Genomic DNA, 23,005 nt, shown 5'->3' with positions numbered 1-23,005 from the left:
CAAGAGGTGAAGCTTAGTACCCAATGCCTCAAGTGCAGTCCATACTAAGTGACTTGCTTCCAAAGAGCAAGTATGGAAAGGGGGAAAATGTAACTTTATAATGGAGACACTTGGCAAGTACTACCTCAACCAGGGATCAAGGTTAACATCATCAGTGATAAGTCATGTTGATAACATGTACCCTTGAAATGATGCAGTAAGAATGGCATATGACCTCTGTGATTTTCCTTCTCCAAAATCATAATCTCAGTAAAACCACGAGGAAATAGCAGACAAGCTTAAACTGAGGGACCTTCTACAAAATAACAGATGAGCACTCCTCAAAACTGGGAAGGTCATCAAAAACCAGGCAAGTCTGTGATACTTAGGACCAAGAGTAGCCTTGCGTGCCATGCCGATCAAATGTAATGTGGTATCCTGAATGGGAAAGGGAACAGCAACCACAAACACCTTGAGCCAGAGGAAATGCAGCATGTTTGAGGAATGGGACTGGCCCATTATGAGCAAGCAGGGTCAAGGCTGGGTCAGATAGACGGGGAGTGGTTCTTGATCATGGCTGTACACTGGAATCATGGGAGGAGGTTTTTTAAAAGTTTATTTGTTTATTTTGAGAGAAAGAATGCATGAGCAGGGAGAGGGGCCAAGAGAGAGAGAGAGAGAGAGAGAGAGAGAGAGAGAGAGAGAGAGAGAGGAGAGAATCCCAAGCAGGCTTCTGCACTCTCAGCATAGGGCCTAATGCAGGGCTTGAACCCATGAACCATGAGATCATGACCTGAGCTGAAATCAAGAGTCAGATGCTGAACCTACTGAGCCACCCATCTGAGAAGTTTTAAAAAAAGAAACAAACTACCAGTGTCTAGAACTCACCAACTAGTGACTTAAGTAGTTTGGACTGAAAATAAATTAATTACAGGTGTACACAGATACATAGCTTATCTATATAACATTAGTATAAGAGCAATTCACAGTAAAATAGAAACTGCAATTCTTTTTACATTATCAAAACCAAGAAAAACTAAGCAATATACTAGTTTTAGGGATTCATAGATGTTAAAATTTTAAAAATAAACAATGGTATCATAAATACAAAATTTAGCATAGAGTCTACCTCTTGGCAGGACTCCTAGGGTGTCTTAAAGAATATTCCTAAAGAAGATAAAGAATATTCCTAAACTGAGTGGCAAGGATACATATGTATATTTACTAACTATTCTTTAGACCACAGATATATCATGTGCAATTTTTTTATATCATGGCATAATTCACAATTTAAAACCCTGAAAAAGCAAAAGTTTAGTTCACTGGTGGTCTAGTGACCAATGTGGTAGATTCTCCTACTGTGCTTTCCACTGTTTGGACCATATTTTAGGAAAAACAACACTAAATCAATCCAGAGGAAGCTGGACTACATGGTGAGGCATCTGGAATTACTGACCAACAATAGAATGATGAGCATTTAGCTTAAAAATGAAATTAAGGGACAATGTGAGAGACATCTTCAAGTATAGGAAGCACTGTTATGTGGAAGAAGAAGCAGACTTAGTTCTTGTTTTCCAGAGCTCCAGTAAATTTAGACCAATAGGTTCTGCTAAAGAGAAGTAGACTTGCGCTCAACATAATAATCAGATTGCCATAAATGGGATGAGCACGTACAAGATTTGATCAACACTTTCCTCACTGATATTGTTTAAGTAGAGGATAGATGGCTGTATAGAAAATCAATGAGAGATTCCTGCTTTAGAATTAGTCTGGATGACTTCAGTAGTCAGACAACTGTATTATAGGCATGGTCATAAATACACATCCTAAGTACATTATTAAAATAGCATCAGCTTCACTCACGATTGCACACAGTGGGCTGCAGTGAGAATCCAAGTTGGACTGAGGATGGCACCTCCACACTGGTGACTGCCTCGAAACCTCACACCCACCTGCCATGGCCAACAGTGGGGGCAGGCTTCCTCCCCCGCTACGGTTCTTCTGGAAAGCCACCAGAGACGAAATGGAGGGATGCCACAGATGCCTATAGCAGAGAAGGTGAAATTAATGACCCATCCAAATGAAATAAGAAAAAACATATACCTCCTCCAATGGCTTACAATAGTTGGCAGTAGTAATCCCCAAATACCAGGTGAGCTTTATAGAGATATCAACTCCCAACACCCACCTCTGGGCAAGATTTTAAAAGCTTGCCTTGGTAACTCTGCTAAGCATTTAGGTTTTTAGTTATTGGCCTACAGAATAGTATTTACTCATTTATTTAATAAATATTCTTAGTGCTTGGTATTGCCAGGCAATGTTCTAGAGAGTGGCGCTCTAGGTACTGGTGATCTGTCAGTGAATAGAATAGATAAAAATCTTGGCGCTTTTGGAAGTTACATTCTAGTGGGATGGGTTTTTTTTTTTTTTTTTAATTAACAGGGCATACAAGGTTTTTCATTATATATCCTTGTTTCTTCTCTCTCATGGCATTTTATCCTATTATAGCTCTCTGTACAACTTTCTACTATAACCCATCAACTAGACCATATTTAATAAACATGTCTACAGAACAAAGAAAGATCATAATTTTTGACCAGGTACTTCAGATTACAAATAAGTTAAAAGTTGCCAGTGTGTGCTAAAATGAAACAAAACAAAAACCTGTGTTTTCTTCCTTTGCCTCAAAATGCATAATCATATTAACCACTGATTCTAGAAAGATATTTTAAATACTAAGTTTGCACAGGTACAAATGAGGACAAAGGATTACTCTCTGTACCCCTTTCTTCCAATCATAAAGATTATTTCTTCTTCCCTTTATTTATACGTGTATATGCAAAGCCAGACAAGATTCTGGAAGTTTCATGGACCTAAATGTAAAACTTATTCTTCTTCACTGTGAAGTTATATTAATGTAAAATGAGGCTTTCCAAAGAAGAAAGATTAAACAGATAGTAACCACATGACCATTAACTCACCATATGGAATGGCTTTTGCAGAAGATACAGGATTGGCTTTGGGAGATGATGTTGATCCAACTTGGTTTGAAGAGTCTACAGAGAAAACATGTTTTCAACTGAGAATATTTAAAGTGGTCTACACTAGCTGACCCTGCTTGCTTACCCTGGTCAATCATAAAACCACTCCACTATTGACTTTACTACTACTACCTTTCCAATGCTAAATGCCAGGTCCCATAGATGTGATTTGTTATATATCTCTTAAATTCCTGGTGTATCTGACTGTTTTAAGCATTTCTTCCTTCTTTGGCTTCATGAAATTACTCTCTTGATCTTCTTGATGAACGATAACCATCTCTTCTCAATTTCAGTCTTGTTTTTCAAGACCCTATCCTTCAGCCTGCAAGATATTCCACAAGGTACTGTTCATAACCCTATTACTATTCATTTGCATATATGTGACTTCCACATTTCTCTCTTCAATCTCAGTCTCTTTTCTGAATTCTAGATATAGAATATGCTAGATATCTGCATCTGGATCTCTCACAAGCTCATACAAATACACTTGTCTCAAACGAAACCAATTGATTTCAACAATCATCACAGTCTTGTTATGTTTCTCTATATCATTTAGTGGCTTTACCATCTACCTAGCCATCAAGCTAGAGTCCTGAGAATCATGCTGGAATTTTTTCTCCTTCATATATCACCTTTTCCGCAACGTATCTGATCAAGGACTATATGTAGAATAAATTCTTACAACGACTTATTCACTACTCTCCTATAAACTCACCCCTAATCTCTATCTTTATCTTCCACATTACCACTAAGGTTTGAGTTCTGCTTCACCTCTTGGCAGTTATGCATTTTTGGGAAAGCTACTCAACCTCTGTGAACTCTCTTCCCTCATCTGTACAAAGTAAGCATTGTATAAACCTCTTAGGTTTGTAAGGAGGAATAAATGTGATAATGCATGCAAAATGTTTAGTCTATACCGGTTACAAAGAAAGTAACCAATAAATGTCAGCTAGCTGTCCTATCACTCTGGTACCTAAAATTGAATGCCTGAATCCATCATGATCTGACTCTTGCCTTTTCTATCATTCCCTCCAAAACTTGAACAATGCTGAATTTTTTGTAGTTTTTTGTACATCTCCCATTCTCTTCCACACTAGGGTCTTTCCAATGATATTCCTTTCATTTAAGTAAAGGCTGCTCTATTTTCTGGAATCGCTAGAAAACTATAAATTCTTCAAAACCCTGAAATGTCCCAAAACAGAGCTGGTCAATCTCATTTCTGAATTACATTCTCTAATCTCAATTATCTACTTTCCATATAAGGTGCTTAGAGTCTTTTCTGATCATTTAGTGGATGTAGTTTCTTGGCTTCACCAGAGTTTCTTGTTAAAGCACAGATTTCTGGGCTTATCACAGATCTATAGGATCTAAATATTCAAGGGTAGGCACAGGAATCTGCATTTAAAATTTTTTTTTAAAAATTTACTGTTTATCTCTTTTTGAGACAGAGACAGAGCATGAACAGGGGAAGGGCAGAGAGAGAGGGAGACACAGAATCTAAAGCAGGCTCCAGGCTCCGACCTATCAGCACAGAGCCTGATGCGGGGCTCAAACCCATGAACCGTGAGATCGTGACCTGAGCTGAAGTCGGACGCTTAATTGATTGAGCCACTCAGGTGTCCCTAAAAATTTTTTTAATGTATATTTAGTTTTGAGAGTGGAAGAGAGACAGAGCGTGAGCAGGGGTGGGGCAGAGAGAGAGGGAGACACAGAATCTGAAGTGGACTCCAGACTCTGAGCTGTCAGCACAGAGCCCAACGTGGGGCTGGAACCCACGAACCGTGAGATCATGAACTGAGCCAAAGTTGTACGCTCAACTGACTGAGCTACCCAGATGCCCCAGGAATCTGCATTTTTTGGGGACACCTGCGTGTCTCAGTCGGTTGAGCATTTGACTTAGGCTGAGATCATGATCTCATGGTTTGTGGGTTTCAGCCCCACATTAGGCTCTGTGCTGACAGCTCAGAGCCTGAAGCCTGCTTCAGATCCTGTGTTTCCCTCTCTCTCTGACCCTCACCTGCTCACACTCTGCCTCTCTCTCTCTCTCATATAAATAAACATAAAAAAAATGTTTTTAAGTAGGCTCCATGCCCATGACCCTGAGATTAAGAGCTGAGCTAAGATTAAGAGTCAGATGCTTAACCAGCTGAGTCACCAAGGAGTCCTAGGAATCTGCATTTTTATTTTGCCACCAAGGTGATTCAAGCACCCTAAATTCAAATAAACATAGCTAAGTGATATTCTGTATAACTATTTTCACAAGCAAAAATTATCACCGTGCTAGTGCTTATCCTCACCTGAGAGCAAAAAGGTGAATCTAGCCTTGAAGCCTTGGAAGTTATTTTCACCATCACTTTTAAAATGAATCACCAGCATGTTATTAGGACTGAATATTGGAGTAGGGTTCAAGATTCCACAAAGTTTGGCTGTAAAAGTTTTAGGGAAGTTTGATTTACAGTTACACAAATTTTTAAAAATCAGAAACAGAGATAAAACATTATCTAACTAATTTTTTCCCAGCAATTCTGGTTTTTTTCAACTTTAGTTTGTAGGCACACCTTTCCATTGTATGTGGGAGTCAAACACTAGTTTCAAGATAACCATGTGTTGTAATTTTATCTCATAGAAAAACACTAGATAGAACAAAGACATCTGATTTTTAGTATGCAATGAAATGTTAATTGATTTTTAATGTACACAGTGCAAAGGGGTGAGTTAAAGAAAATCTCAAACTTAGTATCCTCCTTCAAACAGAAGGTGGCTATGCTTTATGTGAGTAAGTAACACCTGAAATTGGCTTCTCTAGAAGCCTACTCTATACCGGTCCTATTCAGCTGGGTGAGGGGGATTGTGCATCCATTGACCTGCCTTGAATATCCAAATATTCCTAAACACCTATATTCCTGGTCTCAGACCCACACTGACACCTAACTAAAGGACAAATAATAGGTATCTTAAGGGAGTGGCTGCACAGCTGGAAGAGATAACTTTTCATGCTAAGTAAATTGGTAGGTCAAAATTGAAAGTGTATTTGAATTAGTTCCAAAAATTAACTTTTAAGATTCAAGTAGAAACTATAGCTTCTGGGTTTTTTTTTTTTTTTTGGTTACTTTTCTTACACATTAAAATATTAGCAATTGAAGAAAATAATGCAGAAAGAAGTTTAGAATATTACCTTAAATAACTGCCAAACACATACTCAGAGTTACTGTTTCCTTTTATCCCCCAAGGACTTTACATTCACTTTCCAAATATTCTGAAACATTCTCCAAATTTTGCATGTTTCTATTAAAAATCCTACTGGTGAGGGGCGCCTGGTGGCTCAGTCGGTTAAGTGTCCGACTTTGGTTCAGGTCATGATCTCACAGCTCATGGGTTCCAGCCCCATGTCGGGCCCTGAGCTGACAGATCGGAGCCTGCTTTGGATTCTGTGTCTCCCTCTTTCTGTCCCTCCCCCTCTCATTCTCTGTCTCTCTTTCTCAAAAATGAATAAAAATTTTAAAAAATTAAAAAAAAATCTTACTGGTGAGTCCACTGTTGGCTCGTGGGTTAAAGCTAAGGTTTTCTGACACGTGAGTTTCCAGAATAAGAAATCCTCATTCCCATCGACTTTGTGGCACCCAAGGAGGCTAGTGAATGTTACGAGCTATTCTCATGCTTTACAGATGGACTCTTACCCACCTAACTCGTGCTCCTCTTCAGGATCGCCGTAAACCACAACAGCGTCATACATACAGTTTTGGCTAAATTCAGTGATAAAGTCCTCAAATTCCAACTGTACGAATTAGAAACATAACCAGAGAAGGCAGAGAAGGACAAATATNTAAAAAAAAAAAAGAAACATAACCAGAGAAATGGTCAAGGAAGAGAAGAGATAAACTTTAAAAGCTTCCTTCTGAACATGAAGAGGCCTGCAGTCACTCCCTCCTATTCCATTGATAGAAGTATAGTAATTGCAGCCTCTTTGGAGAGCGATTTGGCAAGGACTGTGAGGTTTAAGTGTGCAAACTCTTTGACACGGAGAGTCCACTTCTGGAAATTACAAACATCCACATGTGTCCCAAAACACTGACACAAGAATGTAGTAGTGCTTTTAGCCTGGAAACCCACTAAGTGGCTGCTAATGGGGAACTAGCTTAAGAAATTACGGAATATCACACAATCTAATTTTATGCAGTTGTTAAAAAGTGCTCTGCGGACTCATTCAGAAAGGTCTTTTGAGATATGTCTAAGGAGAAAAAGCATGGCGATGTAAATATATGCATGTGTGTACTGCTCAGAAGACCTCTCTAGGGATACTAGTGTTCACTTGCCATTAGGAGGTAGGATGGGTGTTAGGTAAGAAGGAGGCATACTTTTAATTGTGTTCTCTCTTAAACTGCTGGAACTTATCAAAGCACACTTATAGATCCAAATAGATGGATAGATAGACAGACAGAGGGATGTAGATTGATACATCTATGTATGGCAGCGAACAGAAGCTTTTAGTCATAATGGCAGTTTCATAGCCCAGATGAAGCAAGCTCTGCCTAAACAAAAGAGCTAAGCTCTCAATGAAGTAAAGATCTTCCTTAGTTGCTTACCTTTATAATGTGTTTCTCTGGAGCACGAATGAACCAGTGACACCTTACATTCGTGGGATATGAGTCAGGGTAACTGGCAGAGTGAATCATCCCTTCTTCCACCAATACGGCCACACGCCCACACCCTGAACCTGTTGAAGTGTCAGGGAAATCCAAAATGAATGGCCAAAGGCATTCCCTCTCCCTTACCCCCATATCAAATAAAAACATCAGGGAATGAAATATCTGAGATACCAGCTTCTGAGTTCTTCTGAACAGCCATAAAAGTAAGCTCAAAACTACTACCACTGTTTTCTGTATCAGAAACAAATGTAATGGTAGCCTCATTGGTCTCTGTCAGCAATGGTGAAGGCACTATATCTCCACAGACCTTACCTTAAAAGGAAAAGAAATTGAAATAGCATTACTAAAAATGGCAGAAACTTGTTATATTTTCCCTCATACTATGTTCCAGGAACTCTCTGTTCTCAACCCACCAAACTATTTAGTGGTTAATTTGATTTTTCCACACTTTCTGTGTCTGTGTTTTTAGATTCCATTTGGTTTCCTAAACTCAATCTCACATGTCTAAATTCTACTCATCCTTCAGGGCCCGACTGGAAGTCCAGTTCTCATAAACCCTCCTAAACACCTGCTGAAGTAAGAGCTACCTTTTCTGAATCACCACAGCACATTTCCTTTACTAGGTCATCTCCTACTTTATGGTACACGCTTAGATGCCTCATCGAACTGCAACTGCAATAGAGCAGAGACTGTTTTTACTCCACATATGTATAGGACTTAATATGATTGATATCTGGTACATAGTTGATTTTTTAATAACTTTTGTATGATTGGTTGAAAGAATGGTTCCTAAGGTAAATTGCAGGCCTGACTGTGAAATCATTTAGTTGATGAATATTATAACCCTTAGCACAACACCTTATCTACAGCATCCTGTCAATTTGTAAAAAGATATTTGTCCTAATCACTGGCCTAAGGACATCTAGAGACCAAGGTCTATACCAGCTCTAGAGACCTTCTATCAAGATGCTTAACACATAATATTTCAATTAAAGTTATCAGTGATGCTTATATAAGTGGTATTCCACAAATGACCTGAAATGATCTATTGTCATGGGAGAAAAGAGCATTATAAAACGATGTGAAGTTCAATGTGTACAGTTAATATGCATAAAAGAATATATGGTACCTTAAAATGTTAATAGCATTTATCTCTAGGTGGTAGGATTTTTAATGGTTTACATTTTCTTCCAGTTACTCATTTGTCTTTACCAAATTTGGCAAACAGGCACCCATTTTTTTGATAAAACAAAAAAAAATAGATGCTGCCTTAAAAGGAAGTTTCTGATAATTGTGAGATCAATGTCATTCAAAACTGCTATTGAACTTGAGAAGGGAATAGAGGAAGCTCACTCAGTATGCCAGTCATTGGTTCCTCTCCTACCACACCCATTCACTCCTTCAGTAAAGGGATGGTATGTAAAGTATCCTATGGGCAGAAACCTAACTTCAGGTCCATTTGCACATCTTCAGTTGTTTGGATATTCTAACATGACAAGAAAAAAAATGTAACATACGTACTAATAAGCACTCCATTGCTTGATTGTAAAGATATATAGCCATGGTCACAACCAACTTGATTTTGTATGTCTAAACTTATAAATTTTATCAGGATGATTTTATCTTCTGGTACCATTATTTTCCACATACATGAGCTAGATAGGGGAAGGTAGAGGAAGTATAATAAATGGGATAGTCAAGTGTGACAAATAAGATCTAATATATGGCTTTAGCTCACAATTCATCAATAACAAAAATCATAAAGGCTATTAGAAGATAAGGGCAATAGAAGTTCCTTATGTGAGAATAATTTGTTTATACTCAAATTGTTGGCATTTATCCAACAAATAGAAGGGTTAATTAGAGAGTGGCCAGAAATCACCCTTTAAATTACATTCAGTTATAAATGCTAGGATTTTGATCTATAAATGGAAAACCCTAAGATTCATCTCTTTGTTCTAACTTATTAGCCTAATTGAAAATCATAATGTTCACTTCAGGGGAGCAAGTCCAATTCTGCCTGTGTGGTAGTTTCTCAGATAAGACAGTTCCTTCTTCCTCTCAAGTCTTCTTTGCATCAAAACCATTCCTGGTTCCTCCTACCATATCTCGCAAGATATTGTTTCAAATTTCTTTCCATCTTAGCCATTGTCCTTCAGATAATTTCCAGTTTATCACTGTCCCTCTCTAAAGACTGTACCTGAAGACCCCTCCCAACTCCCCCTGCCTAGCAATCTAATAAAACAGGACTCTCACTCTTGTTCTAGATGCTATTTTTCTAAAAGTTTAAGCAAAGATGGCACAGGCTTTATTGGTATTATATTATTACTAGGTTGGCACACAGAAAATCAAATTAGACTTTTTAAAATTTTAGAGAGAGAGAGAGAGGGAGCACTCAAGCTGGGGAGAGGGAAAAAAGCGGGGATGAGAGAGAGAGAAAGAGAATTGTAAGCAGGCTCCATGCTCACAGAGTCTGATGCAGAGCCTGATCTCATGACCCTGGGATTATGACCTGAACCGAAATTAAGAGTCAGATGCTCAACCAACTGAGCCACCCAGGTGCTCCTCAACTTAGACTTTTAAGCCTTTTAAATATGGGCTGAAATTAAGCCACATCATTTCCTTTCTATACTTATAACAAATATTTACAGTCATTATACATTCATTTTACAAATTATTTTCTTGCCACCATTTTAGTTTCCCATTGCTTATAGCAAAAAAATCTAAGGAGCTTCTCATGAAATTTAAGGTACTCTATTTCCTTAGGTTAAGACCTAACAAGTCTTTTTATCTTCACTGTCCACTGCTACACCAGTCCTTATTTATGCTAACATTGCTGTCCAGCCTCCTTGTGACTCACACCATCCAGATAGCCATGATATTCTCCACCTCCTTGACATTTCTTATACACAGTTCTCTGTACCTCGCATGATATGTTGAGATCTCTTAGATACTCGAGCTACAAACAACTTCATTAGCTATAAAATAACTATCCTTCAATGCCTAGTTTCAATACTGTACCCTTCACTAAAACATTCCTATCTCCATGTCTCCCAACCACAGTATAAACACACACGTCTCACAAACCACTGCAATGGGAATTCATCTTTCCATTTTCCATAACATCACCCTATACCTGGGTAGTGTGGATTATAAAGCTTATTGGTCTTATTTTATAGTATAGTTCTTTTTATCCAGATCATAAACTCATAGAACTGTGATCTACCTTTGTATATTTTTAAATGCTCATACAATTTTTAATATCAATTTAGAACACCTGAGGAAGCGCACTACTTGCAAAACTTATTTCTAAAGCTTAAAGATACCTTTAGAGGAGACAGAGTATGTAGAAAAAATTTAAAGATACCGAAGCTTATTCATCTCCAGCTATTTTCCATCTTCTGGGAACCAAAATATTACCATTATTACCAAAAAATGTAGGAAAGGATTCATCACTAAATTCCTGTAACAATCTCACTAACAGATGGTGTTAACGTTGGATATTTGAAAACATCAATTCAGGTAAGCTCTACTCTTAATACTACTTGTGCTGATGATTTGTATTGGTGGATATCAGAAATAAGTCAGCAAATATTTGCTAATCAGAAAGTATCAGATGAAACATACCGACTTTTATGGTAAGCAGATAAAAAATTGAAATATAAGATAAAATTGGCAAAACATAGTCCTTTAAGAGGTCTGATGTTGGGGTGTAACCCAAGAATCATTCTATGTTGGATACATACCAATTATGAGAACAACTGCTTTCTTTGGAATGGAGGTAATGAATCTTCCCATTTTCTCCAAATAACACTGTTTCCTGAGATCTACAATCTTTCAAAATGTAGACAAAAGTTGATTATTTGCCTCAGCTATGAACAGAATTTCAAGACATGGCACATAGCTTGAAGCTTTGTAACTTATGGGAATGCATGTTTTTTAGATGCTTTGACCTAGACACTGCAAGTACTTGCAGATTTCACTGAGATAATTTCTAAATCATAACTGTTCTTTACCTGAGTTCTTCAGATTTAATATTTCCTTATCCAGTTTTTGCAAATCATGAGTAACAGTAAGGCTTCAAATTTATAGCACATGGAACTAATATGGCTTTTTCCATCAACTCTCACTAGGATATCCTGGGGTTATAATAAAATACCTTTGTATAAAAATACTAATCTAAAAGTACAATTTTATATTTAAATTTTTTTATTTTTAAACTTTTTACGTTTAATTTTTTTATTGTTTATTTCTGAGAGAGACACAGAGAGAGAGACAGACAGCGCATGAGTGGGGAAGGGGCAAAGAAGGAGGAAGACACAGAATCCAAAGCAGGATCCAGGCTCTGAGCTGTCAGCACAGAGCCTGACACAGGGCATGAACTCATGAAGCATGAGATCATGACATGAGTTGAAGCTGGACGCTTAACCAATCGAGCCACCCAGGCGCCCCAAAAGTACAAAATTTTAGCAGTGACATGGCAAGTGTCTATCTTGTACTCAGAAATTTCAGATTCCAGTGTCACATTTTAATTGTTGGAAACTAGAAGAAATAGGCAACTGTGGGATGAGAAGCTTAGATGATGTTAAGGAAGTGTTATTTAAATAAATTGTCACGTTGTGCTATTCATTTGATTGTGGAATTAACCATTACTGGCTGATTTCATGGCCCTTTTTAAATATTGTCATTAACCTTTGTTCAGGGCTTGTTAATTCTTTTAACCTTCTCTTTCAGGTGATGAAAATGGGATAGAATTGCTACCAGGAGAGAATCTCCCTGTGCAGTAATGACAATGAACAGAATGCTTTCACTATGAAGCTCAAATGAGAGTGGCAAGCCTGCTCTAGGCAGAGAGAGCTCTGGTGTTCAGCTGGACCAGTTAACAGTGGTACTTCTCGAAGCATCAGCAAGGTGGCTGATCTTGGACAACAATGAGGGAGGGCTGGAGGGCTAGAGAGAACGCCGCGCTCTGACGCTCTGGCTCCCGGCCTTGAAACGACTTGGTTCTGTTACTGAACTGCTCCCTCCTGTAATCTGTGTGTCCTCACGCCTCTCCGTTGTGCAGAGGCTGCCCCCCGGGCATTCCTTGTGCATGTGCTGCCCATCTGCATGGCAAACCTGGTGTCCCTTGGGACTGAGCCCCTCCACCCTGTTCTCAGTGCTCTGACAGCTCTCAGGGACTTAGCTCACCCTGTAGCTTAGCTTGGCCCACGTGTCATCACAAGGGCCAACTTATTCCTCTGTCTTCCCAAATAGTAAGAAAGTTCCCTGAGGAAAGGCTTGGCATCTCCAGACCCACATCATTTGTTTTCCTAATTCTAGATTTTAGTGCTGCAAAGCAAAAGTAACGCTCCAAAGCCTCCCTTATTTTCCTCTACTGTTGCCAAGTACAATTAACAAAGGTGAGTGGGGAAAAATGGAAGGGGAGTAATTGTTTCAGTGTTCTAAACTAGTTTAAAGGAAAAAGGTATGTCACCTGGATAAATAAATAAAGAATTCTTTCTCAAAGACTATTTTTTTTAAAAAAATCTCATCGATACAAAAAAAAACCAACCTGTATCTCATGAAAATCTACATGAACATACACACGAAGATCCAGACTCTGTCCAAGTTAAGTTCAAGTTAAATTGAAAGAGATCAGTTCTCATGAATTCAGAGATTTGTTTATATACATTGGATTAGGAATTGAAAACCAGAAAAATTCATGCTTTCTTTTAGAGCTTAGCTCTGATTCTATCCGCAACATATCAGAGTAACGACCCTTGAAATAAGCATGATCAATTTTTGATTTAGAACAAAAGTTGGATGATGAATTCACAGAAATTACACCTACCTGTGAACATGTTCTGAGTGATAAAATCCATCAACTCAAACACCTTGGAGAAAATGCCAGGTGATGCCCTTCTATGGTTATTTCTTAAAGGCCAACCTCTAGTCCAGCCAGCTCCCCGGGAAGTTATTCCAGCAAGGACCCAGATTCCACTGTCTCTTCTACAAACAAATGGACTTCCAGAGTCTCCCTTTTATGGGACAGAAAAAGAGAAAACTTGAAAATATTCATGAGTTAAAAATATTTCAGCAGGCGCCCAACCAACAAACAGCACTCGTCTCAAAGAGAGAGACATATATGCCCTCTGGTTACTGTCCATCAACATTTTTGTTACCCATCTTTTTGTCTCTTCACCATTAGTTTCAAGGTACAGTCTTTTTGCCCAGATGTAACCTCCTTGCAACCACTGCCTGCAGTCTTGCTGAGCTTACACTTAATTTCTCTCTTGCCCCTACTTCTTTGTGAGCAACGGGTGAAAGAAGTAGGGGAAATTGACAGGTACATTCTTCCACTCTACTTTGCTGTCTATAATTGCTAGGAAAGACTGGGTCATATCCAAGTCTACAGTACCAGTGAACTGAGTATTCAAGTTCATGCAATGGCTAAAGGGTCTCAACACAGAACTGAAGCCTAATTTTGTCCCAGAGGCTATATGTATAGGACTGTTCTGAGTAAAGGATAAAGAACTTGTGATTTTAGGGGGCACCTGCGTGGCTCAGTCGGTTAGGTGTCCGACTTCAGCTCAGGTCATGATCTCACGGTTTGTGGGTTCGAGCGCCGCATCGGGCTCTATGCCGATCTTTAGCTCAGAGCCTGGAGCCTGCTTCAGATTCTGTGTCTCCTCCTCTCTCTCTGACCCTCCCCTGCTCACGCTGTCTCTCTCTCTCTCAGAAATAAATTTTTAAAAATTAAGAAAAAAAAGAACCCGTGATTTTAGGTTTCTTTAATAATCCTTCATAACAATGCGCTGCTTTGAGAACATGTACCAATTCTGTGTCAGAGGTTAAACCCTCTTCAAAAGGCATAGAACTGAGGGTTTACCCCTCCCCCCCAAAAGGACTGGCTCTCAGGGAATCAGACAGGATAAAGCACCCTTCATCTACCTCATCTACCTGTGTTCCACTTCAGAAAGTGGCATAATTATAATTTTCTATCTCCTCCCTTCCAAGCTCTCCCTGATCCTTGTCCTTTTACCATTCACCCAGAACAAAAAAGTCAAGAAATTTCCCAAGAGATAATTTTAAGGTGCTTCCTATAGCAGTTTCAAACTGCTTGCTGGGGAAGAATAAAGACTCCCAACAACTCCAATTAAAAAAATAGGCTTTCCAAGTAAATTATCTTCTCTATCTAAAACTTACAACTCATGTCTCTCATAATTGGTCTCCCCTTCCTCTAACTTGTGGAGATCGATCTTCTTTCTAAGCTGCTGTAGTCAGTCTTGGGAGGTCATTGACAAGAAGTTTTACCCAAGTAACTATAGCTATGTCATCTTCGGTCAAACTTTGTACAAACATTGCATTCTGCACCAAAGGCTTAAAAAAATCAAAATATGTAACAAAAGATGGAATAAAAAATTGTTTAACAAAACAACTAGTTTGCCAAAGTGCTCTTGCTTCATTCCGTTAGGCTGCAAGCGTTGAACCCAACTCCCTCCCCATCTTCCCTCCTTCCATCTTGCCAAAAAGAGGGCTGGGGTAAGAATCAGCATGGAACAGGAAAGAATGCTCTCAGGCCAGGTCAAGTCAACCTTTTCAGTAGAAGCCTGGTGGAAAGATGAACAAAAAAAGAATTTTGAAGCAGTTAGTCCCCACAAGCAGCTCATGGGGAAAGGCAGAATCCACTATCACCTCCATGATAATGAATAACTGGGCTGGTTTATGCTTTCTACCTGGCAGGCCTCCTTTAGCCCATCAGGAAAATGAGCACACATCCTGGTCCTTCCCAGGAGAGGAAAGTTCATACCCGTGAGCACAGTATTACATTTTCTGTCGTCCATGATGAGAAGTTCCACTTCTTGTAGGACATCTGAATATTCTGATGCTGTGGAGATGGACTGGTGTGTTAGTCAACAATTGTCCTCACTGAAACCGATCAGTAAGAACACTACAAGTATAAAACTATTTCAACCATGTTTAATCAAAATGTGGAAGTCCTTTTGTAAGATGTGAATTAGATATGTGATACAGGACTTTTTTTTTTTTTAATCAGCAGATTTTTTTTAAGGTAATATAGGCAATTGTATCTTTTCTAATCCTATACTTGAAGTTTCCCTAAAACTTTGTCAATAAAGTGGTATTTTGTGTAATTCTTTGTTTTGAAAAATCATAGTATTAAAGACAAGGAGATTTAACTATTGTGACTATTTCCTGATTATCCCTTTACTGTATTCTCCTTCATCTGTCATAGTTACCGTCTGTTTCCTTTTTCTGACACACCACAACCAGAATGGGCAGCAGTAGTTTTATGTAGAGCCTTAAGTACAGACATTTTTATGGTGAAGACAACCAGAAATTTTCATTGGATCATAACCCAGGGGGGAAAAAACCCAAAACAAAATAGGATAAGTGTATTACTCATCACCAATAAAATTTCTGCTCCTAGTGGGCAAAGAAATCTAAAAGTATAATTATTATTTTTTCGATGCCTCTTACTCTCTGAAATCTTGCACCATCCACTGGTCATGCAGAGAGTCCCTGCTTCAAAGTTATCATCTTTGTTGGGGAGACAGATTGGCTGAATAGCAGTTCCTGGAAAAAGAAAATTGTAAGGTTCCTAGACAGACAATGGATGCTGAATATATTTGGAAAAGTGACAACCAGTTGATTTCATAGCTTCTACACTTTCCCTCTAAATATAATATCAATATATACTTTAAAAGTTTTCCCCTCTCATAAAAAACTATTTCGTATTTATAGAAATTTAGAAAAACACAGAAAAAGTAAAACAAGGAAGAATACAATCCAGTGTCCTCCTACACACCACCTTGACCCTCCAAAACTACGAACATGTTAGGGTAAAAACACTTCTTTTTTTTTCTTTCCAAGATTTCATTTAAATTCAAGTTAGTTTACATATAGTGTAGCATTGGTTTCAACAGAATTCAGTGATTCATCATTTACATGTAATGCCCAGTACTCATTCCACCAAGTGCCTTCCTTAAGGCCCATCACCAATTTAGCTCATCCCCCCCACCTACCACACCTCCAGCAACCATTAGTTTGTTCTCTATCGTGAAGAGTTCTCCTATCGTGAAGAGTTTGCCTTCCTCTTTGTTTTTAGCTTATTTTATTTTTCCTCCCCTTCCACTATGTTCACATCGTGTTTCTTAAATTCCACATTTAAGTGAAATCATGGTATCTGTCCTTCTCTGACTTCTTTTGCTTAGCATAGTACACTCTAGCTCTACCCATGTCATTGCAAATGGCAAGATTTCAATCTTTTTGATGGCTGAGTCATATTCCATTGTATGCATATGTGTATGTATATATATATTTTTTAATCCATTCATCAGTTAATGGGCATTCCATAATGTGGCTATTGTTGATAGTGCTACTATAATTCTATAAACATCAGGGTGTATGTGGCCTTTGAATCAGTGTTTTTGTATCCTTTGGGTAAATATATAGTGTAATTGCTGAGTCATAAGGTAGTTCTATTTTTAACTTTTTAAGGAACCTCCATACTGTTTTCCAGAGTGGCTGCACCAGTTTGAATTTCCACCAACAGTGCAAGTGGGTTCTCTTTTCTCCACATTCTCATCAACATTAGTTGTTTCCTGAGTGGTTAATGGTAGCCATTCTGACAGGTAAGAGGTGGTATCTCAGTGTGGTTTTGATTTGTATTTCCCTGATGATGAGTGATGTTGAACATTTTTTCATGTGTCTGTTAGCCATTTGTAGGTCTTCTTTGGAGAAATGTCTGTTCATCTCTTCTTCTCATTTCTTAACTGGATTATTATTTGGGTGTTGGTTTGATAAGTTCTTTACAGATTTTGATACTAGCCCTTTACTCAGTATGTCATTTGCAAATATTTTCTCCCATTCTGTAGGCTGCCTTTTAGTTTTGTTGATTGTTTCCATCACTGTGCTGAATCTTTTTGTCTTTATAAAGTTCCAATGGTTCATTTTTACTTTCATTTCCCTTGCTTCTGGAGACACGTCTAGTAAGAAGCTGCTATGGCTGAGGTCAAAGAGGTTGCTACCTGTGTTCTCCTCTAGGATTTTGATGGTTTCTTATTTTACCTTCAGGTCTTCTGTCCCTTTTGAATTTGCTTTTGTGTATGGTGTAAGAAAATTTTCCCAACATTTATTGAAGAGACTCTCTTTTCTATTGGATACTCTTTGCTGCTTTGTCAAAGATTAGTGGACCATGTAGGTGTGGATCAATTTCTGGGTTCTCTATTCTGTTCCACTGAGGGTATACCCTTGTTGCTAAGGGATAGTTTCCCCTAACAGTAATTGAATACTACAATGGGGAAAGCACTCTTCTAGACCCCAGTGGATTAGCAGAAAGATAAATCCCTTACATATAAGAGTGTGTGTTGGGAGCGGGAATGCAAACAATAAGTAAAATAACTTATTTGGTTGTTACATAGTATCACTCTGGAAAAATCAGAGTAGGGTAAAGAAGATCCAAAATCTGGGGATTAGGGAGGATGGCATGGGAAATATGATTTTAAACATGATAGTCATGGCAAGGGTCATTGAGTAGATAACATTTCTTTTAAGTAGGCTTCCTATCCAACCTGAAACCCAATGCAGGGCTTGAACTCATCACCCCAAGATCAAGACCTGAGCTGAGATCAAGAGTCAGACATTTAAATGATGGAGTCACCCAGCAGATTCCCCTGAGCAGATGACATTTGAGTAAAGCCTTGAAACCAAGGGAAGAAACCAAGTGGTTATTTGAACAGAAAGTATTTGAGGAAAATATGAAATAGAATGGAAAGTCCCTGCAATGGGATCATGTCATATATGCTTGAGGAACAGCTGGCCAGAAGAGCTGGAACAGAGTAAGGAAAAAAAAATAGTGAAAAAGAGAAACAAACAAAAAACAGGCTAAATCTAGGGATAGGAGGACAGCGATGGCAATTGATAAAAATATTGATTTCCATCTGAGTGTAATGAAGAGCCACTGAAGTGTTTTGAACAGTGTGACATAATATAACTTATATTTTAAAAAGTATTATTCTAGTTGTTAGGTAAATAATACATATTAGACTTGCAAAAGAGGACACTAAAGACAATTTAAGAGACCATTAAAATTAACCCAGGCAAGAAAGTATGGTAGCCTGGAACAGGATGGTAAGAGTAGACAGGGTGAGGCAGAAGCCATGGGATTTTTATGATGGATTAGGTGTACAATGTGAGAAAAAGAAGACTCAAGACTAAGTGCAAAGTGTTTAGTTTAAACAACTGGAAGGGTAGAGTTGTCATTAATCAAAATGGAAGGCTATGGGTAAAGCAGATTTAGGATACAGGGGATCATCAAGATTCCATTTTAAACATATTAAGTTTGAGATGCCTCTTAGCCATCTGGGTGGGTGACCAGTAGACAGTTAGCTATACGACTCCTATGAATCCCAGCAGCATGTGTGATAGATAGACAACATTTGGGATAGTCTTCAAGCAGATGGTGTTTAAAGCCTTGAACCTGGATGAGAACACTAAAGGAGGGCAGATAGGGAAGAGGTCCAAGAACTGAGCACTGCAACAATAAGGGGTCACAAAGAAGAGGAGGTACCATCATAGAAGACTAAGAAAGGGTGTAAAAAGAGGTAGGAGGAAAACCAAGGGACTTCTGGAACTCAGGTGAAGAAGATGTTTCCAGGGAGAGTATGAACAAGTCTGTCAAAACTCCTGTCAAGTAAGCTGAGGATTGAGAATTTACCTTGGAAATTTAGCAACATGGAGGTCACTGACTGTGACAAGAGCAAATGTGGGGGCGTGGTTGGGGTGAAAGTCTGACTTGGATGTCTAACAGATCTCTCCGACCTAATACACGCAATGAGGAGAACTGAGGAGAGGAAAATGACATAGCTCCCATAAATGGAACTTCATCGCTTTTCTGTAAAGGGAAAGAGGAAAACGGGCAATAGTTTCTTTTGGTCACAGGTACTGGGAATTCCAGCATGTAACCTCAATGAGGCTTGCTTGTTGGGGATTACAGATCCTTCTTTGCCGATCCCCTACCATCCCTCCCATACAGGCTCCCTGCATGACCAGTTAAAGCTCTAGGTTCTTTTTTTTTTTTAATATATTTTTTTAATGTTTCATTTATTTCTAGGAGAGAGAGAGAGACAGCGTGAGCAGGGGAGGGTCAGAGAGAGAGGGAGTGACAGACTCTGAAACAGGCTCCAGGCTCCGAGCTGGCAGTCAGCACAGAGCCTGACGCGGGGCTCGAACCCACGAACCGCGAGATCATGACCTGAGCGAAAGTCGGACGCTTAACAGACTAAGCCACCCGGGCGCCCCTAAAGCTCTAGGTTCTTAAAGATCACTTAGATGCCTCAAGGGAAGTGGCTTATTTCAATGCCTAGCCAAGTACTCTGGATTTGTGCTCTTTCATTGGTTTGGGCCACTGATCACTTTCCCTTTCTGCATTTAAAAAACAGATTTTTAATATTTTTATCCAAAATGTTTAGATTACCCGTGCTGAGAGAGTGTCAGATATCTAGTCCACAATGATGAGAGAGAGAAGAAGACTCTGAAAACATTTTCAAATGTCTCAAAGCCCCAGGCTGGAGCTGAGTGTAAGTCTAGAACACAGCCCAGTCAAGACAAAAGACTTAAAATGTGGATTAAGTTAAGCATATATAATTTGTGTCTGAGATTTTCGGTCCTTACAGTGCTTTTTATATGTTATAAACAAAATTTTAAAAAGGACAAAACTTAGCTATTCTAATATTACCAGGTATATACACAGAAATTGTTAACTGGTACAGAATTAATAAAACACACTTCTCTCCTACATTTTTTACATATGTTAACTCCTCTTACTTACCAAACTTGACTTTGTGTTTTAAATACAGCAGTGCGATATCTGAGCTCATATATCCAAGTCTGTTGTACTCCGGATGGAGAATCATTTTGGAGACAGGAATCTGTTCTTGTTTGCCCTTTTGAAAGAGGTTGTACTGCCCCCCAGTCACAGTCAGACTCTTCATTTGCTTCCTAAAACCAAAGAAAAATGTTCCAATAAGTATAGCTGTTTCCCCCAGGAAAGACGGTCTTATTTTCACCGACTTAAATGAAAAGTGATTAATGTAACTGGAAGCATTTCTAAGTCTCCAAAGAAGATGTACCTTTATTAGTGATTACTACCAACTATCATAATTGCCTATAAATTACAGGGATCTGCAAAGTCATGGCTTTCCATCAGAGTGTTTACCTTCCGTGAACCCTTTCACCTATCATCAATTGTAATTAGTCAGGAAATATTTAAGTGTGGCCTCTTTTTCTTCTTTTGTACTGGTCTATATATGCTCTGTCATCTTTAACAAGATATAAAAGCTGTTCCTAGAACTGTCCTTTTCTTATGATCAGCACTCTCTCTTAATCTGGCTAAGTATCTGTTCTTTTCACAGTATTGTTTTCCTCCTAATGACTAAAACTCAGATTATTAAAACTTTGGAGCATCCATTTAACAATACATGGCAATAATTTATTCAACAAGTAACTATCACCCCCCACTTCACCACTAACTCTGCAAATTATAGAGGACATCTATAATGTCCCCAGAGAACTGTGGGGTCTCTGATTAGTAGGGTAGGAGGTACAGGAAATCTTGAGAGGGATACAGGTTTCTGAGGATCAGGAAGGTCAGTGAGTGGGTGGGCCAGGTGGGAAAATTCAGAAAGGGACTGAGATTGAACTTTGCCAGCTTTTTCTAGAGCTTCAAATGTCCCAGTCCCATTGCTATGAGTGAAGGTGTGAGAAGTCACGGAAACCCGCAACTTACTCATCGAGGCCAACCAGACAGTGTGCTGCCGTAACAACCAGATCATCTCGGATCAAGCTTCCTGCGCAGAAGCGGTGCTCACCTAATTTCAGGGAGACCTGCCCAAGAAGAAAACCACAAAGACAACTAATACGCATCTCCCCATGCCATCTGCCTTAGAAACATCTGAAGCAGACTCTCCTTGTACAACATTCTTACGTTACCGATATAATCGGTTAGGAAATATTTCCCCTGAAGTAAACTTTTCTGCAGAGAGGTTGAGTGGGGCCAAGAGAAAAATCACATGTTAACCGGAGCTGTGATAATGGAAACAAGCGGGAAACGTCAGCATTTCTCGCTCAGGAACTCAGTGCTTCGGTTATCCCGACCTGCCACGGCTGTCCACCAACTGTCGCATCTCTCCAGCGAGTAATTCCCGAGAAGGACCCAGAATCCAAGACAGTTGCCGTTCTTTTGACGTCAGCCGCGGGGACCCCACACTTCAGCCCTGTGTGGGAGAGAGAAAGCAGCCGTGCGTGTGCCCTCGCCCGGAGCGCCCCAGGTCAGGATTCCCTTGCTCAACACTCCGCCTTCAGCTTTTCCTGGCCTGACACACATTCTCTGGTGTCCCTGAGCAGCAGACCACCCTCCCCGCCCTTCTTCTGTCAACAGAATCCCAAGACTATCCCACAGCTACTCCATGTTGACTAGACCTTGCCTCAGGGTTCCTCTGCCTCTTTGAGCCTGAGCTGCCTTATAAGACCCAGGGGGCAGGATGAGTCAGCTCACCCTCTGGGGATCGATTTGGGGAGGACTCTGGGAGAGGGAGCATCACTAAATTAGACGGCCGTAGGACGACATATGCTACTCCAGAAGGGAGACATTCGGCTTTCAGTTGCTTCTAAGGGGCTATTGTTACGTGGAGAAGGCTCCTTAGCACACGTGCCTAAAGCCTTGAACTCCAGAATCCGAAGAATTTCCCAAAGAAAACCTCGCGCTGGCCCGTCTTTGGGAACCTGAGGGCCAGTACCGGGCCGCGTCCCGCTTCCTCCTCCCTCGCCTGCACCGGGCCCGCGCACACCTAGGCTTTGGGGGAGNCCGCACCTGCCGCGCCGGCCGCTTCACAGCTGTCCCCGCCCGCGCTCATCCTCCGCGCAGCCGCCCCGCCTTCCACAGCGCCCCGCCTTCCCGCAGGGGCCCTACCGACTGGTCCAGGGAGCAAGGTGCTCAGTGGCCTGGAACGCCCGAGGCATTCTGTCCCAGACCCGGGAGGTGTGGCCCAAGCCCAGAGGCGAGGAAGCCGGTCACCCATACAAGACAGGCAGGCCGACTTGTGAAAGGAGGAAGACTCCTGGAAGCTTACTGAGGCATTAACAGTACTGCCCCTCCATCTAAGAAGCTTGTGGAAGTCCTGGACATTCAAGAACTTTCATATGGAGTGGATATGAAACATCTGGTTTACGCTGCCATCCCTTTTTTGGGTGGCCGTGTTACTCGCTTCAGTGGAATGGGCCAAAGCTGTAGGATCCATCATTTAAGGTCATTAAAATGAATTCATCGGTAATATTACC

The 23,005-nt window shown here is 39.9% G+C and overlaps 1 protein-coding gene across 1 annotated transcript in view; it reads right to left on the bottom strand.

The window, feature by feature from the left end:
* OVCH1 (ovochymase 1) overlaps positions 1–22,581 on the bottom strand; it is a gene marked incomplete at its 3' end in the record, with an annotated part of 55,488 nt that extends 32,907 nt beyond the window's left edge. The window contains exons 1-15 of the mRNA XM_077774544.1: positions 22,539–22,581; positions 21,824–21,942; positions 21,456–21,553; positions 20,499–20,668; positions 16,148–16,243; positions 15,385–15,536; positions 13,500–13,686; positions 11,413–11,500; positions 9,188–9,321; positions 7,838–7,978; positions 7,604–7,734; positions 6,702–6,795; positions 5,318–5,446; positions 2,961–3,035; positions 1,843–2,023 (exon numbers count right to left, since the gene is read on the bottom strand). Of these exons, the coding sequence (XP_077630670.1) occupies positions 1,843–2,023; positions 2,961–3,035; positions 5,318–5,446; positions 6,702–6,795; positions 7,604–7,734; positions 7,838–7,978; positions 9,188–9,321; positions 11,413–11,500; positions 13,500–13,686; positions 15,385–15,536; positions 16,148–16,243; positions 20,499–20,668; positions 21,456–21,553; positions 21,824–21,942; positions 22,539–22,581 (1,838 nt within the window). The remainder of the gene's footprint in view (positions 1–1,842; positions 2,024–2,960; positions 3,036–5,317; positions 5,447–6,701; positions 6,796–7,603; positions 7,735–7,837; positions 7,979–9,187; positions 9,322–11,412; positions 11,501–13,499; positions 13,687–15,384; positions 15,537–16,147; positions 16,244–20,498; positions 20,669–21,455; positions 21,554–21,823; positions 21,943–22,538) is intronic.
* Between the last annotated feature and the right edge of the window lie 424 nt (positions 22,582–23,005).

The sequence above is a fragment of the Crocuta crocuta genome, unplaced genomic scaffold (genome assembly GCF_008692635.1).
Source record: "Crocuta crocuta isolate KB4526 unplaced genomic scaffold, BGI_CrCroc_1.0 scaffold176, whole genome shotgun sequence".
Lineage (NCBI taxonomy): Eukaryota > Metazoa > Chordata > Mammalia > Carnivora > Hyaenidae > Crocuta > Crocuta crocuta.
This window is presented reverse-complemented; position numbering and strand designations above follow the sequence as displayed.